Below are 16,228 nucleotides of genomic sequence, written 5' to 3' on the forward strand. Positions count from 1 at the left end.
TGGAAAGCCGTCGGTGGGATGCAGGCAGAAGGCGCCCAAGCGCAAAGGACGTGCTTCAAAAGCCACCAGCCTAACTAAACCCTGAGCTGGGTCAGGTGCGCTCAGTGGTACACTTTCCCTACAGCCCCGCCCCTCTTATCCCAGGCCCGCCCACACCCCAACCAGGGCTTTAAGTCTGCCCGCGGGCCCGCACATGCCTGCCCGCACGCAGAACCCGGGTCTCGGCAAACTTCCGGCACGGGAGGCGAGGGGCGCGGAGCGCGCCCACTGCGCGAGAGCGCGCTGGTGAAGGCCCCCCGCCCACTCCCCCTGCGGCCAGACCAGACTTGGTACGGCCGGACGGTTGGCGTCCTCCGCGGCTGCAGCCAGGGGCGGGCTTTTCAAATCTTACCTTCGGTGGAGTGGTGGCGGTCTTGGCTGCGGCGCTGAAGATGGAGGTGCAGACCCTGGGGGGTCGCGAACTCGGCCTGCCGGGGCTTCCTGCCCAGCAGGTGAGTGAGAAGGGAGCCGGGCTTCAAGTCCGGACGCCGCCGTTTTGTCTCGTCGTTGGGAAAGCCCCCACTTCACCTCTCCTATTCAGCCGTGGCCAGAAACAAAGGGAAGGACTAGGAGTCTGCACTTTTGAGGGTATAGTACGATGGAGCTTGGAAATCTTCGCACGCTCCCACCCCCGACTTCTTAGGGCTGAAACTGGCTTGGAATGGGGAAGCGAAGCCGGAGTCCCGCGGCTCGTTTCCGGGCGCACCTGTCTGCTGCCTGCACCCCTTTTCCCAAGGTTTGGGCACTCGTCTTTTTGCAAGTGTCGGAATGCAAGGAAAATGAGCTCCAGGATTTTCGAGAAGCCCACCCGAGTCCAATAGAGGACAAGTTCGCTTATTTTACCAGATTTGATGGAAAGCACAATTACTGCGATGTCTACGCACAACATGAACTTGTGTGTGGGGGGGGCGGGATGGAGAAGCAAACTGCAACTTCTGAGCTTTAGATAAAGTTCATTTGATAATGGATTCTGTTTTAGTTGGATAGAAGTTTTTGCTGTTTTCTATTTAGTCATATAAAATGTGTTAGGAACTTTTCTACTTAATATAGACCAACATTATTTCTTAGCAAAATCAGTTATTAAAGTGTTATTCTTTCCACTCTAAACCATGACTTTAGGATCTTAAAAGAAAATACTGATGTCTTTAAGCTGGATCTTCACTTCCATTTTAATTTTTACCTGCTTCTGAAATAAGTTAAACCTACGAAATTGCCAGTTTTGTTGAAATTGGTAGAATGTTAGCTTTTTTGTATGGTCTAACTTACTATCTTTGCTTAGAAACCTGTTATCTTTTCTACAAACCTTAAAAACCTCTGCAGATGTAGAATTGTTAGGAAATCTTCAATAATACTGGGAAAAATAAAGCAAAACATTAACAATCAGGCAAAGAAGCCTAGTTCCTTTCTCAGTAATTTATGCTGTTGTATGCCAGCATGTTCAAATATTTCATACATTTTGATGTAAAGTGCTTTTCTGCTCTCTCCTTTTATGTACTTTGTCTTGATAACAAAATCTTGAGTTCTAATGAATTGACGATTTGTTGAGTTTCTTGCACTTATTATATTGGTGTTGGCGTAGCCATTCGAATATATCTATTGAGCTGTGTGGAGCAGTAATAGTCTAGACAAGATGATAAGGTCATGAAAGAAGTTGAGCTACCTTGAATAAAAAATATTTATATGTAAGAACTGGTTTTTACATGTGGGAAGGTACAATACTTAAGGATTGCTTAGGCAGCAAGGAATTAAATTAATTGAGTTGTGGAATTTCTTCTCTTTGTATCTTGGAGAAAAATTGCAAAATAATAATAGGTTTCAACCTAACAGGAATTTTATACTTGACTTAACACTGAATTTTTATTTAGTGTACTTCCTTTGATATTAATGAATTTGCCATCTAATAGGGATAGGACCAAAGATTTCGAGGTGGTCATATACTAGTGAAACACCTCTATTCGATCCTTGGCATGATCTCTGACTACGCACAGCGTAGAATATGTGTTGGCTTTGGAGTCAGGTTAAGGTCAAATCCAAGTCTGCTTGTTGTGCAACCTTTAATAAGTTACCTGTCTTTTCTAAATGTCAGTTTTCATAGTTATAGAATGGGTAAAATGCCTATCCCAGACAGTTGTTTGAATTTAGAACGTCTTTAAAGTACTTAGCGCAGTCCCTCACACTCAGAATGTGCTTGAGAGATGACTATTTTTATTACTACCTTTTGTATTATTTGAACAGCCGGGACAGCTACCTACCTTGTCTTACAGATGTTTAAGCTTTTGAAATCTTAATAAAAATAGAATTTGAGAAGTAATACAATCTCATTGCAGGAAAGTGATCATATAGAGAAACATGAATTAAGAAGTTTTTTCTCCATTCCATTCCCAAGAATGACTACTGTTAACAATTTCCAGATTTTATTCTGTACATAAACAATTCTTAAAATATACATAATTCTTTTAGAGGAATGTGTGCTGTATATACTCTTCTGAAATCTTTTTTTATTTTGGTCTCTTAGCTAACATAGTTTAACTATGTTCATTAGATGGATAATAGTTTCTATCTGGATTAGTTCAGTTGTCTTACCAGCAGCCCAACTCCATTTTTTTTTTTCGTTGTTGTTAGTGCTTAATTCCAACACTAAAGCTATTTTCTTTGTACTTCCTTTGTGCCATTTTAGTTCCTAAATCCTAGTATGTTTCTGTTTTCTCCATGAACCAGATTTTCACTTTTAAGTTAATTCCCTGTTTTATTTTTAGATCTTTTTAGCCTAACATGACTTTAAATACCTAGAAAATCAGGACAGTGCCATAGGCTTCTGTTTGACTTGACTGTCAGCAAGCCTTTATCCAGAAAATTGAAGAACTAGAGAACTCCCATTCTCTTCCTGGAGATTTGCATTCAAACATTCTAAGAGGGATGGATACAGAGAAACATGCTTCTGTGATGGGTCCTAATCTGTAGGGACTCCGCCATTATGGTTGAGGCAGCAGCAGTGCAGATTTTAGCACCTAATTCTTCCTCTTTGAGGTCAGTAACCATCACCATTGAATGCTCAATGTGTACCCTCATTACTCGATCATTATTTTCATTGTGAATAACAGTAGACATCAACTCCTACTGCAGGCACACGTTTCACCTCTTATTAACTAATGTGACTTTTTTTCTGTGTGTAAAGTATACATGTGTACTGAAAGGAAGTTGCATGGAGAACACAAAACTGGTTAATACAATAGCCCTCCCAGGTCCACATCCAGTCACCGTAGAACAGGGAAGGTAGAATCATAGTGTACTATGTGTTAAATTGGCTGGGTTAGGGATCAACAAGTTATTTCTATAAAAGGGCAGGTAGGGACTATTTTCAGCTTTGAGGGCCAGATTGTCTGTTGAAATTACTCAACTCTGCTATTGTAGCTTGAAAGCCACAGACAATACAAATGGGTGTGACTGTGTCCCAGTACAACTTTATTTTTTTAAAAAATAGGCACCACCCAAGCTATAATTTGCTTACCCTTGCTCTAAAGGATAGAATTCTAATGTTAGTATTTGCTAGATGTCTCATTTCCTTAATGAATATTTAATCTTAAAAATAAGGTTTGTTTTTTTAAACCTCAACTTTACATTTTTTTCCCACTATTTCCCAAACTTCTATAAATGTATAAAGTCTTTTATCAATAAATGATGAAGAGAAGACAGTTTCGTTTACAAGATGGAAACCCTGGAAGCCCAAACTGATTCTTTAATGTGGCTGTGGCCATCTACTGGTTCTTTAAAGCCGTTGCAAGAGTGCTGTGGAATTTCAAGGACAGCAGTCATTCTCTACTCTGGCTGGGTATTAAACCCCACCAGAGGAACTTGAAAAATGCTCAGGCTCCACCTCTAGAGATCCTGATTGTTTTGGGATAGGTCATAAGCTTAGATACTTTTATAAGGCCCTTCCTCTCTGCCTGAGGTAATCCTAATGTGCAGCCTACTGTGCTAGTTCAACTGGCTGCCTCACTGTAGTGTTTAAAAAGCAAAATTGAATTTAATGACAACAGATGGTATCTGTTTATATTTGAGTTGTGGGGTAAAGCTATTCATCCTAGCTTCCAGTTGCTCTCTATGTGCACTCTCTAACACTAAGCAGCCTGCCAGAGTTTATTTCTATAGACATATGGGTCACATAGATAATCCTTATAATTAATTATTAACATTAAAGAAGAATTTACTTTGGGGCTGACAAGTCACGAAAAGATGAATAGAGTTGTTGAAGTTCAGTCATGTGTAAAGAAGGAAAACAAGCAAATGAGTACATTTATATAATATACCGGTTTTGAGTTATGGTACAAGGGAAGATTTTTGTGTGGTGGTTACATGACGTAATTCAGAAGGCAATTAAACAGATCTGTTTTCTGCATGTGACTAGTATATTCTATTGATTTGGATAGTCAAGTTAAATCATCTACTACAGTTTTCTTTTTGGGTAATCTTCACAGACTATTGCTCTTTTAACTTTCAGCTTTTCTTTTTGAAAAGATTGTCTTAATATCTGGAACCTTTGCTATTAGATTCTTTTCACATTTTTTAACACAGGTTTTGATCTAATTAAAAGGTAGATTATAACGTTGATTTTTTTTTTTTTTTTTTTTTACCACAGAAGCCAGAATGGTCACTTTATTTAAAAAATGGACAGACCAGAGCGTTAGACTTGTTTGTGGTATAATAAAGTATCTGATTTATAATTTTAAAAAGCCACTGTGAATTAAATCAAAACAATATATTTTAGTTTACAGGATTTTAATGTTAACGTCTGAAACTAGTATATAGAGTCAGGCCACTATAAGATATTGAATGGAATAAAAGACTTTTAGAATTAAAATGATTTAATAGTTTCATGGTGACTCTTAAAACTAAAATATATCCCAAACTATATTCTATATCTCTGTTCTAGGCAGCTAAAACTTCTGACATTTTCTAAACACAGTGCTTTTACTCTGTTGCTTCTGAGATTTTATTTACATTGCCTACTATGATAAGTAGCTTGTTATCTCCCTGATGCTAAACTTTAGTTTCTTTATTCAGCATCTGCTATTTGATAAAGCTTTTCCTTGGTCAATTAAGTGTCATCAACTACATCTTGCCATCCCACAATACAACTTATATAAGATGTCTATGTACTGTATTGTTCACATTAGTTATTATTGGTTACTGTATTGGTTTCTTGAGGCTATCATAGCAAATTACCAGAACTGGGTAGTTTAACACAACAGAAATTTATTCTCTCATAGTTCTGGAGGCCAGATGTCTGAAATCAAGGTATCCATAGGGCCATACTCCCACTGAAGGCTCTAGGGAAGACTCCTTCCTTGCATTTTCTAGCTTCTGGTGGTTGCTGGGAAACCTTGGTGTTCCTTGGCTTATAGTCTCATGACTTCACTCTCTGCCTTCATTGTCATGTGGAGTTCTCTCTGTGTCTCTCTATGTCTTCACATGGCACTTCTCTAAGAGCACCAGTTGCTGGGTTTAGGGCCCACACCAATTCAGTACAATCTCGTCTTAACTAATTACAACTGCAAAACCCTGTAGCCAAATAAGGTCATATTCTGAGGTTCTGGGATGACTGGAATATTTGGGAGACGCTATTCAACTTTGTACAGTTATGGTAAGAATATGTAATGTTTCTCATCTTTGTTTCTGTTCTGGTTATCCAAGAGATGATAAAGATTTCTTAATAAAGCAAGAAATTAAGGTTTTGCAAAGAGCTTTTTAAAAGTAGCTATATTTTTATACTATTATACATTAAAACTTTGTTATTTTCCCAATATGGTACAAAATTATAATGATATCTAGTAAGAAATATTACAATTTTGGATTTTTGCTATCTTTTAAAAATGCTTTTCTCTTTCTTTTTTTAAGGCCTACAGCATTCGAGAAAAAATAGATTTAGAAATTCGAATGCGACAAGGAATATGGAAACTCCTTTCTCTGAGCACTCAGAAGGACCAGATTTTACATGCAGTAAAGAATCTCATGGTGTGCAATGCTCGAATAATGGCTTACACATCGGAGCTACAGAAATTAGAAGAGCAGATTGCAAATCAACCTGGAAGATGGTCAGTGGCATAGTTTACTTATGGCTTTAATGTACTTAAATATTCGAATTAAAAATATAATATAATTTAACCGTGAGGTCAAGTGTCAAATCACCAAAGCTTTTAAAAATATATTGTAGTAGCCTCTAATAACAAACATTTTGATAATAGAGCTCAGAGCAAACTTACTATTAAAGGTAGCAGTTTTCACTGGGCAGTTTTATTGTGTTTAATACTTTCATATTATAAATTAAGTGGTTAAAAAGCAAGAACTGACAGAATATTGAAAGAAGGACCAAGATTGATAGCTGAGTATAAAGAAATGTAAATTAAAGAAAAAGTAATTGTTTAAAAGTATGCTAATAAAGAAGGTACTAGCTGAGAGTAATGGAAACAGGTAGACAACAAAATTAAAAAAGATAAAAAATCTTCTGAATGAAAGGGACCTTAAAAATCAGCTAGCGCATCTTCATATGGTAAATGTAAGTCCTATAGAGGCAAGTGACTTACTCAAGGACACGTAACTAGCTAATGACAGATGCTAACTAGCTAGTAACTGAAGCTGGTATACTACCTTTTTTTTTATGCCTACACATGCAAAAATATACCCAGGTTTGTGTATAATTCACAATGTAGTCAGGGGGAGTTGAAAAAGTGAAGTTCCTTAGGGTTTGCTAAGTAATTTCTGTTTCTTGTTCTCTCTGTTGCTCTATGCTGTCCCTTTGGATCAGGTCTAGGATTTCTGTGTGAAATTTACATCCTACCCTATTTACAGTGCTGAGTCTTATTTGGACTTAAGAATTGACTCAATTTAGTGACTAGATGTTAGTTTCTATTTTAATATAAATAGTCTCATATCACCTATTGTTGATCAGTCTTAAAGCTCTAACACTAGTAAAAAGTTTCTTTTTAGATGATAGTGGCTTTTGGGCTGTTCACAGTGCCATTAAATTCTTGAAAAGTAAAGTAAAAACGCAGGTCAGAGAAAGATTTCTGTAAAAATAAAATATTTATGAGATTATGATATAATAAAGCCTAGTGTGCAGAGTAGCTAATATTCGTTAACTATTTCTTTGGGATGGCTATTTAATCTCTTTGGGTCTCATTTCCTTCATTAAAGTTGGCATGATAATATTTATGTTTTGAAAATTAAGATTATACCTAAAAAAAACTTATCGTAATACCTTTTATATAATTGTCTAATAATTTTTATTATTGTCTATCCCTGGCATTATAAAGTGAAAATATTTCAGTACTATAACCTAGGAAAATATTTTTCAGATAGACTTACATTGGTTTAAATCAATGCTTCTCAGACTAGGTCACATGTATCACAGAGAGTACAAAATTATGTGTCAGGAGATATGTAAAACCATTGAATAAATGTGGCTTGTCTTATATAGCATGAGTTTTTAAGTTAAAGCATGAGAAATTTATAATTGTGGCATAGTTTTGGGTTATTTTATTCAAATATTTCTTCTCCCCAGCTTTTAGAAGATTATTGTTTCAAAGGGCACACAGAGACTATATGTCTAGGATGTGAACCCAGAAGACTTAAAAGCCTGAGTACCCCTCACTCACCAAAAAGAAGCCCTTGTATATTGTACTACCCCAAGGTGCCCTAATGAGTTATAGGACATTACTATTTCATTGTTTATCCTTTATCATTTTATTTTCAGCAAAAAGATATGATAAAATGGGTGTTTGGGAAGGTTATCTGGTAGTGGAGTAATGAAAAGGATAGAAAGCAAAATAATTGAAATAACCAATTTTTAGGGAAAATAGTTAAGAATAGGCAGACATAGAAGTGATAAAGTAACTTGAGAGAATTGAGGATATCAAACTAGTGTATGAGTTTTGAGTTTACCTAGTAGATCTTCACTCAAGGTGCTCTTTATACAAAAACAACCATTCTGAAAACAATGTCAGTTATTTCTCAATTAATTATGAATTTATTAAAGTAAGCAAATAATCTTATTTCACTTTACAGCCTTTTTAAAACGGTTGCAGGAAAGAGTTAAACCCTAATGCCCTAAGACATGCGTTGTATACAGTGACTTAACTCCATGTATCTAGAATAGTGCTAGTTTTGTACCATTCTTGGGAAAATTAAGAAAATAGTCATTCTGTGGTTTAGATGAGGAACCTTCATTGAGAAATCAGTGATATAGTCATATCATTTATTCTTTTTTTTTTTAAATCACGTATCTGAGAATATTGATAACTGGTTAAATGTTCCATGACCATAATGTTCTAAATATATAGTAAAAGCTTTGTTATTCCTAATTGTGTGTAGTTATGAAATACCTTCTGGTATACTATTTTTTATGTCTAATTATGCAAAAGATACCCAGGTTTGTGTACAATTCACAAGTTAGTCATGGTGAGCTGAAAAAGTGAAACATAGAAAGCTTTCTAGGTTTAGTAAACAAGAGATAGGATGAGGGGCGAAACACAGACAGCTTACTGCCTCAGTTTAGATGATAGGATTGCTTAGTTACAGCACTCTGTCAATTTGACTGTTAAACTAGACTGTCTCCCTACCTTTTTCCTGCTTGTTATAGTTAAATATGTCTATTTAAAAGACTGCTTATATCATTAGTCCACTTCTTAAAAAACAGCTAATGGTTTCTGTTTTCTAATATTCCTTAAAAAGGCATTGTATTCCAGGATATTCGTGGTCTGATTTCAAACTACTTTTATAGTCTCATCTTTCAAATTTCTACTTTACAAATGCAGCCAAATGCTAGATCTGTATCTCCAAAACAGTTCTTGAATTTTCTTGTCTCCAGTGCCTTTGCTTATTCTGACATGCCCTTTCTTTCATTTCAACTTACCAAGACCTCTTTTGTTCTGCATCATTAGTTTCCTTCATGATTCTATTAAAAAATAATCGTTTCTTATTACTCCTTTGGCGGAGTGTATATTATTTACATACTAATCATGTACTTGTATCTCCACCTTTGTTTTAGTCTCTGAACTATAATTAAATATGTATAATGTTCGCCATCTGTCTTTTGTTGTATTTTCCAAAATCATCACTTTCTGGAGGACGCTCATGAGCTAGTACTCATGAATACAGTTTTCGTCACATTATTGCATGTTTAAAGTACTTTTCTTTAGTGTTAGTACTTAAAGGGCAATGTTTCTGGATGCAAAATCCTTGGCAAACACATTCTTTTCTTGAGTTCTTGAAAACGTTGCTCCATTGTCTGATTATCAACAAATGTAATTGTTTTTCCTTTGTAAATGACTGATTTTTTTGTGTAGAGGCTGAAAAAAGATTTCTTTATTTTAAAGCCTGATAATTTTACTAGGATATGTCTAATAGTTGAGCATTTTGACCCAGTTAGGACTATTCCAAAGGTAGGTTCAGTTCTTTTATTTTCAGAAAAATTTTCTGGAGTTAAAGTCTCCAAAATAAAGCATTAATTTTATCTCATTATTTTGTTTTTCCTATTTAAGGACTCCAATTGCACCAAAGTTGGATCTTTTTTACTTGTCTTATATGGCTTTCACTTTCTCTTTAATGTGTTTAAACTTTTTATTTCATTATCTTTTTTTCATTCTCATCTACTATGTTCCTTAATGTGCTTTCAGTTTTATCTCTTTGTCCTTGGTCATTTTGTATTTTCATTTTAGAAATGATTTTATTTTCTAATTTCTTTTCTTGGTCTTTTAGTTGTTTTTTCTCCTCCTCCTCCTTTCTTTCTTCCTTTCTTCTTCCTTTCTTCTTTCTTCTTTTGTATATTTATCTGTTGATTAGCCTTCAGAGTTGAGATTCCAGGTTTCTTTCATATTTGCAATAGCTTATTTGACTGCACTTAATTCATTTTGGAGTATTGTGTTACAGTTTTTGTTACTTTATTTTTTTGGAGAGTGGTTGGAGTATTTTTTTCAGCTGAAACATTTTGATTCTCCTTCATTGTGTTGTAGCTTTGTATGGATATTTGGGTCATTTTTTTTGTCCCCAATGAAATATATAGGATGTTGGATTTCCCTGGGCCAGCTGATGTAGTGAGAGTAGCAGAGTAGAAGGGCTTACTTGGTTTCTTACTTAGTTCAAGAGTGTTTTCTGTTGTTGGAACTGTGAAGAGCAACTTTTTAAATAAATGGTGCTTTTGGGGATGTCAGTTGGTTAGTTGATTGGTTTTCTGATTCTTTGATACCATTTTGTTTCTTGAGGTTTTTAAGTTCAATTTCTTTCTTTCTTTTTTTTTTTTTCATGGCTGAACCTTCAAACGATACCTTCCCCATTGTGTGTCCCTGTACTACAAGACTAACAACTTCTGAACCAGAATTCTTTTGGCACCCCTTCCTTTCAACTGCCCAGGAACCAGTGCTATTATATCCATCCGCCAGATCTTCTATTTATTCTCTTTTCTTCTAAAGGAGATCACAGTTGATACTGTGTTTTGTAATGTGTCCCTGACTCTTTACTTGGGTAAGGCCTCTAGGAGCTGGCTTTCATGGTTTCGGTGATTAATTTTCCCACTTATATGTAAAGTAAAGTAAATAATAGTCTCTGTTGTCTAGTTAAGCTATAGGTAATTTTATTTACTCTCCCTGTTGATCTGAAAGCTTTTGTAGGATACCTGAAGAAATTTTGATTTAGTCGGCAACCATTATCTTATGGTACTGGGAAGTCACACTTTGATCACTCTAACAAATTTTTTAGTGACTGTTTGACATAAGCTCCAAGTTAAATACTGAGGGCAAAAATATAAATACAAAGTAATGCTTGTATTTGTGTAACATTTTTAAGAATGACATAGAATGTATATAAAATATTACTTTATCCAGTAGCTTTGAGATCAGTAAATAGTTCCCTGATTTTACAGATGAGGATGCTGAGGCTTAGAGGATAACAGCATAGCATAACTGATTAACATAACTAGTTATTGATGGGTAAGATTTAACCCTAAGACTTAGTCTAAATCTACTAAATCTCCCTGTTCCAGTGAAAAGACATATCCTATTTCACTTCATTCAATATTTACTAATATTCAATATTTATTGAGTGCCTTAGAATATATTGAGCTATATTGCAGGCACTGGTGATTCAGCACTGAACAAAATAAACGAAGCCCTATGCTTACAGAGCTTACAGTTTAGCAGTGATATTCTCCCCTTGTCCCAATCTGCCAATCTGTCTTTTGTTTTAACTTCTAAAATACTTTATATGGCTTTGTAAAAAATAATACTAGTCAAAGTCACTTATAGGACCTAATTATGTATATCATTTAACATAATTGTGATTTTTATAATGCCATAATAACTAGTTTCTTATACTTCAGTTGCTTAGTTTATTGGTTATATACTATAACTTAAAAAAAAAAGAAAAAAGATTTAAGTGTGGGTTGCAAGTGAATTGTATACCACTGGTATTTCTACAACAAAACTTGTTAAATAGTAAAGATAGATGTTACTGATTTTATTTTTTAAACTTTATATCACTTAGTGTCTGTTGAGAACCATTTATGTCAAGGTTTGAAATAGAAAGCTCGTCTTCTCAATTTAAGATATTTATGAAGGTATTAATTTTATACCACATAGTTTTAGAATGGTTTAAATTCCATGTTAAGCATTTCTCAGTGTTATAGTTTTCACTGATTTGCATTAGAGGTGAAGGATTTTATAACCTGCTTTCAAATAATAGAATCCCATTTAGGATTCTTTTAGTACTTCATTAAGAAAATATAAAATACTTTAATCATTGTGCTATTTTTCATCATAGCTTGTTCATTTTGGCAAAGAAATGCTATTTTACACTCCCACATAGACCACTATAAAATAGAGTGATCTGTATTTACTCAGTCAATTTTAATACAGATTTTTGAGCTACAAGGTAGCTGATTGGCACCCTCTGTTGGTCATAGTTAAAAGTTTATCTGTTATATTTTTATCTCTTTTAAATTAGCATTTACAAGTCTCACTAAAGTAATACTCTAAACTAGGTTCATAAAAATAAGGTACACTATTATTTAGCTGTGCTTTTGTTTGGATAATTTTGTGGTTATTTGCTTTTTCCTCAGGCTGTCTCTCTAATTGTAGCATTTAGAATTGGCATTAACATTGCAAATTTTCAAAACAAGTATTTATTTAACTGTAGCAAACTATTAGCTACTGTAGCACATTATTAAACAGATAATGTTTGATAATTTTATTGTCAATTTGGATTAATTAGAAAACATCACATTTTAGCACCCTAAATAACAGTTTGAGGATTTATTTGAATTGAAAATAATTTAAGCATCAGAAAAATGAAACTAAATTAGTTTGTCTCTCATTTTTCTAAAGACAGACTTAATTATTCTGTAAGATTATATGATTAACTGGATTTATATTATCATTGGATAATATTTGTGTATAATAAGTTTGTTAGCCTGTCCTGGAAATGTCTCTGCAAATAATTTATAATTACAGAGAAGAAAGCTATACTCTGCCAGTTGGTTGAATAGAGGGGAAAATTTTTTTCTTTTTGGTAAATATTCAGCAACTTTGCTTTTGGTGTTTCTAGTATTTCAGACTATCATTTGCCTGCCAAAGCCTCAAGTTTAATCCAATTTAATAATAGCTAATGGATCTCAACTTTAGTATAATCTATGACCAATTCCATAATACTCAAGTTACTTACGATATAAGAACTTCCTTGTATTTTTTCACTAATATAAGTATTTTAAACATTTACATTATCCATTGCTCATATAGAAGGTGTTTTCAGAAATATGACTTACAAATGCCAACCAACTGTGTTTATATTGTATTTTTTGTTCCAATTTGAGAAGATTTGTGTTTGATTTCTAGTGGGCCTGTCAGTATATTATTTTCACCAAAATGTAGTGACTGTTCAACTGAATTTTTCACTCTGTGATGAACCAGCGAGCTAATATTCTCCAACATGACAGACTAAACTGAAGTATAAAATGTGATTCAACAAATCATTATTGTGAAATAATCAGTGAGTACTTTTAATGTTCACTGAGTTAATTCCCTATTTTAACTTAAATACCAGTGTGGCCATAAAGTAATTAGATAGGATTCTGAGAATTTATGCCTTTAAGTCAGCTACATTACTGTAGTTATACTTAGTATGTGAGTCTGTAAATACCATATAAATGTCCCATAAAAGCTTATCAACTTAAGTATATTAGTAAATTATTTTAGCTCATTTGGAATATATTTCACCTATAATACTTACGTGCTTAATCCAATAAGGGAGTTAAAAAAAATAAGCTAATATTTCATTTTCAAATTTGGACACATGATAATGAATATATGCAATCTTTTTAACAAGCCTACTGAAATGCAATAAGATGGTGTCATAATCTTCTGAAAATTAAATACACTTCAACTCCCACCCAATCTTTCTCTAAAAGCCCTCTTAGAAAATCAAGCAGTATTCAAATAAAAAAATTTCTATCTTATGTATTTGAAGTACCTAATTAAATTAGCCAGCAGTTAATTAGCTAACCAATTTAAATAAAGACCAAAAAGAAGTGCAAAGAATACTCTTGGAAATATTGTCATAGAAATGGAATGCTAATCTCTAAATGCAGGATATTAGGAAATAGTATATTGGAGAAATAGTCAAGGATGAGATTGATTTGGTCTAGTAGGAGATAACCATTTTGAAAGTTTTTTTTTTTCTTTATGGTAATGGTTTATCTAAAGTCAATCTAAAAGTGCCTTACATCCCAAGAATATCCTTTTGAGACTTTTTTCTATTGTCAAGATAATATTTTCTTTTCCACCTCTTATTCTTACCACAGAGCCACTCCCTTCCTTTTCCACCTTAATTTACTGTTTTAATATATGCTTAGTTCTTTTGGAATTTCAAGACAATGAAATGTATTACTGCATATAAGTATAGAAAGGAGTAAATTTTTTTTGATATTTGTTATATTTTATAAGGATAAGGTACTCCTGGGCAGCAAGTTCATATTGGGACGATTATTAACTTTTCAACTGTAATATGGTAAGCTAGAAATATATTTTATGAAATGATTATCCAAGGTATTACACTTCCTGGGACCTGGACAAATATCGTACATCTTATTTATAAATGTAAGTAATCACAAAAGGCTTTCATTGTAGAGTAAGCTAATATGTAAGCATCAGGGAATGTAAAGCTTATATGAAAAATCAAAGAGAAAAGCTCTATATATTTCTCTTAAAGCAGCTAGCTGTTGACTAAACATCTTAAAGTTTAAGTCAAGTTGTTTATATCAAGTGGAAGTCATTATTCATGGATTTGTGTTTGCTTTTAATATTTAGACATTTGTGAAAGACTGTTAAAACAATTGCTTATTAGAAAAGATCTTTTTTTTTTCATTAAGCTTTTTCCTTTTGACAGTGATGTGAATTTTGAAAGTAAAGAACGAACAGCATGTAAAGGAAAGATTGCCATATCAGGTATGCTACAGATGGATTGTTTTTATATTGCCAAATATTATAAAGTAACTTTCTAGAGTTGGTGAGGTTTTTAATTCCCTGTGTCCATCCTCTTCCTTCATATTATTTTGTATACCTCTATCAGAATATTTGTTCTAAAATACTGTTTTATCATTATGTTCTACATAATTCTATACATACATATAGAATTTTCCAAACTGTTTGAGAACACCGTTTCATATATAGTGCATATATTATGCAGTTTTGCCCTCGGTGCAGCTTTGTGAAATATGTAGGGTAGATCTCTTTTCTACCTTCCCACAGGTTAAATGACTGCTTGTAAGTGGTTGAGCTGGGCTGCAAACTCAAGTCTTTTGACTCTCCATTCCTCTTCTGCTCAGAAGTTTCAGTAATATTTTTAATGTTTGTCTAGGCTAGAGAGTTCCATGAGGATTGGACTATGTTTGTTTTGCTCATCACAGTATACCAAAAAGCTCATGTAGTGCTTGCATATAGTAAATGCTCAGTGGATATTGACCAGATGGATGACTTCTTTGTTGGCCTATGGACACAGAGGATAAAGACCAAACCTTTTTCCCCATAGCTTTCAATTCTGACCCAACTGTTTTTCTAGCCATATCTTCCACTATTCCTATACAGAAGCTGTTTGCTTTAGCCAGACATTTCTCTCTCTGTTTCGTCTGCACACCCCATGCTCTTGAAATAACTATTTTGTCTTCAGGATCTGTTTGTTCATCTATAAAGTCTTCCCTGTTATCATTCCAGCTGGAAATGAAGTTTCCCTTCTCTGAATTCCTAATGCAGTTAGGAGACCCTTTACCACTAGATGGCACTTAAGCTGTGTTGTCTCAGTTTCTCCAAAGTGTTTAAGGACGCTAGAGACAATGGCTTAGAGATGCTACAGATTGAAGTGGATACATGGCTGACTCGTGGGTATGATAGTTACATAACATATCGTACAAAAATCTCATCAGTACCCTTTGGAAACAACAGACCTCCATCAGTCCTTAAGTAATAACTAGGTTTTTTCACTGGCCAAAAGCCTTGTTTCCTTCAAAGCTCCAGGGATCTGGCTGCTGCATTTCAGGTCCTGTCACTCAAGGAACTGTTTTTAGAAGTATCTTTATGGATAAACAATTCTCATACAGGAAGGATAGACTTGAATTCCACATAGGATTTAATTGCCCTAAATCAGAGGAATCGTCCTTAGCCAAAAATTCATCAGAAAAATGACAGAACTATATAAAAATCACTTGCTTGTTTTATAGTTATATTGTTTTAATCTTTCCAGTTATGCACTGGAATAAAACACGTTTTATACCTCCTTGTAGCCTTTTGATGCCAAACATAATACAATTACCTAGTAGTTGTTCAATAGATAAAATATTATAGATCTTTAAAGGGGATTTGCTAAAAATACTTGAATATAATTCTTCATTTCTTGCTACTGATGTAATGCCACTCAGTACACAAATGAGATATGTTTAATTGCTATTAAAGACTCATGACAAATTAGAGTTAACATCTATTATCAATTTATAATAAATAGTTTATTGACTTGCAGCAATTCATGAAATTAGCATTAACTTTATGTTTAGAAGAATGCTTAAGTAAAAGCATTTAAAGTAAGAGAAAAGACCATTTTCCTGACCACAAATACTCATTTATAGAAATTAAATTTATTTCTGCATGTGTTCTTTCTT

At 34.1% G+C, this 16,228-nt stretch overlaps 1 protein-coding gene across 1 annotated transcript in view; it reads left to right on the forward strand.

Annotated features, from left to right (window-relative positions):
- The first annotated feature begins 212 nt into the window (after positions 1–212).
- Positions 213–16,228, forward strand: part of RTKN2 (rhotekin 2) — a 63,139-nt gene continuing 47,123 nt past the window's right edge. The window contains exons 1-3 of the mRNA XM_016159181.2: positions 213–491; positions 5,935–6,131; positions 14,467–14,525. Of these exons, the coding sequence (XP_016014667.2) occupies positions 432–491; positions 5,935–6,131; positions 14,467–14,525 (316 nt within the window). The 5' untranslated portion in view covers positions 213–431. The remainder of the gene's footprint in view (positions 492–5,934; positions 6,132–14,466; positions 14,526–16,228) is intronic.

The sequence above is a fragment of the Rousettus aegyptiacus genome, unplaced genomic scaffold (assembly GCF_014176215.1).
Source record: "Rousettus aegyptiacus isolate mRouAeg1 unplaced genomic scaffold, mRouAeg1.p scaffold_m13_p_6, whole genome shotgun sequence".
NCBI lineage: Eukaryota > Metazoa > Chordata > Mammalia > Chiroptera > Pteropodidae > Rousettus > Rousettus aegyptiacus.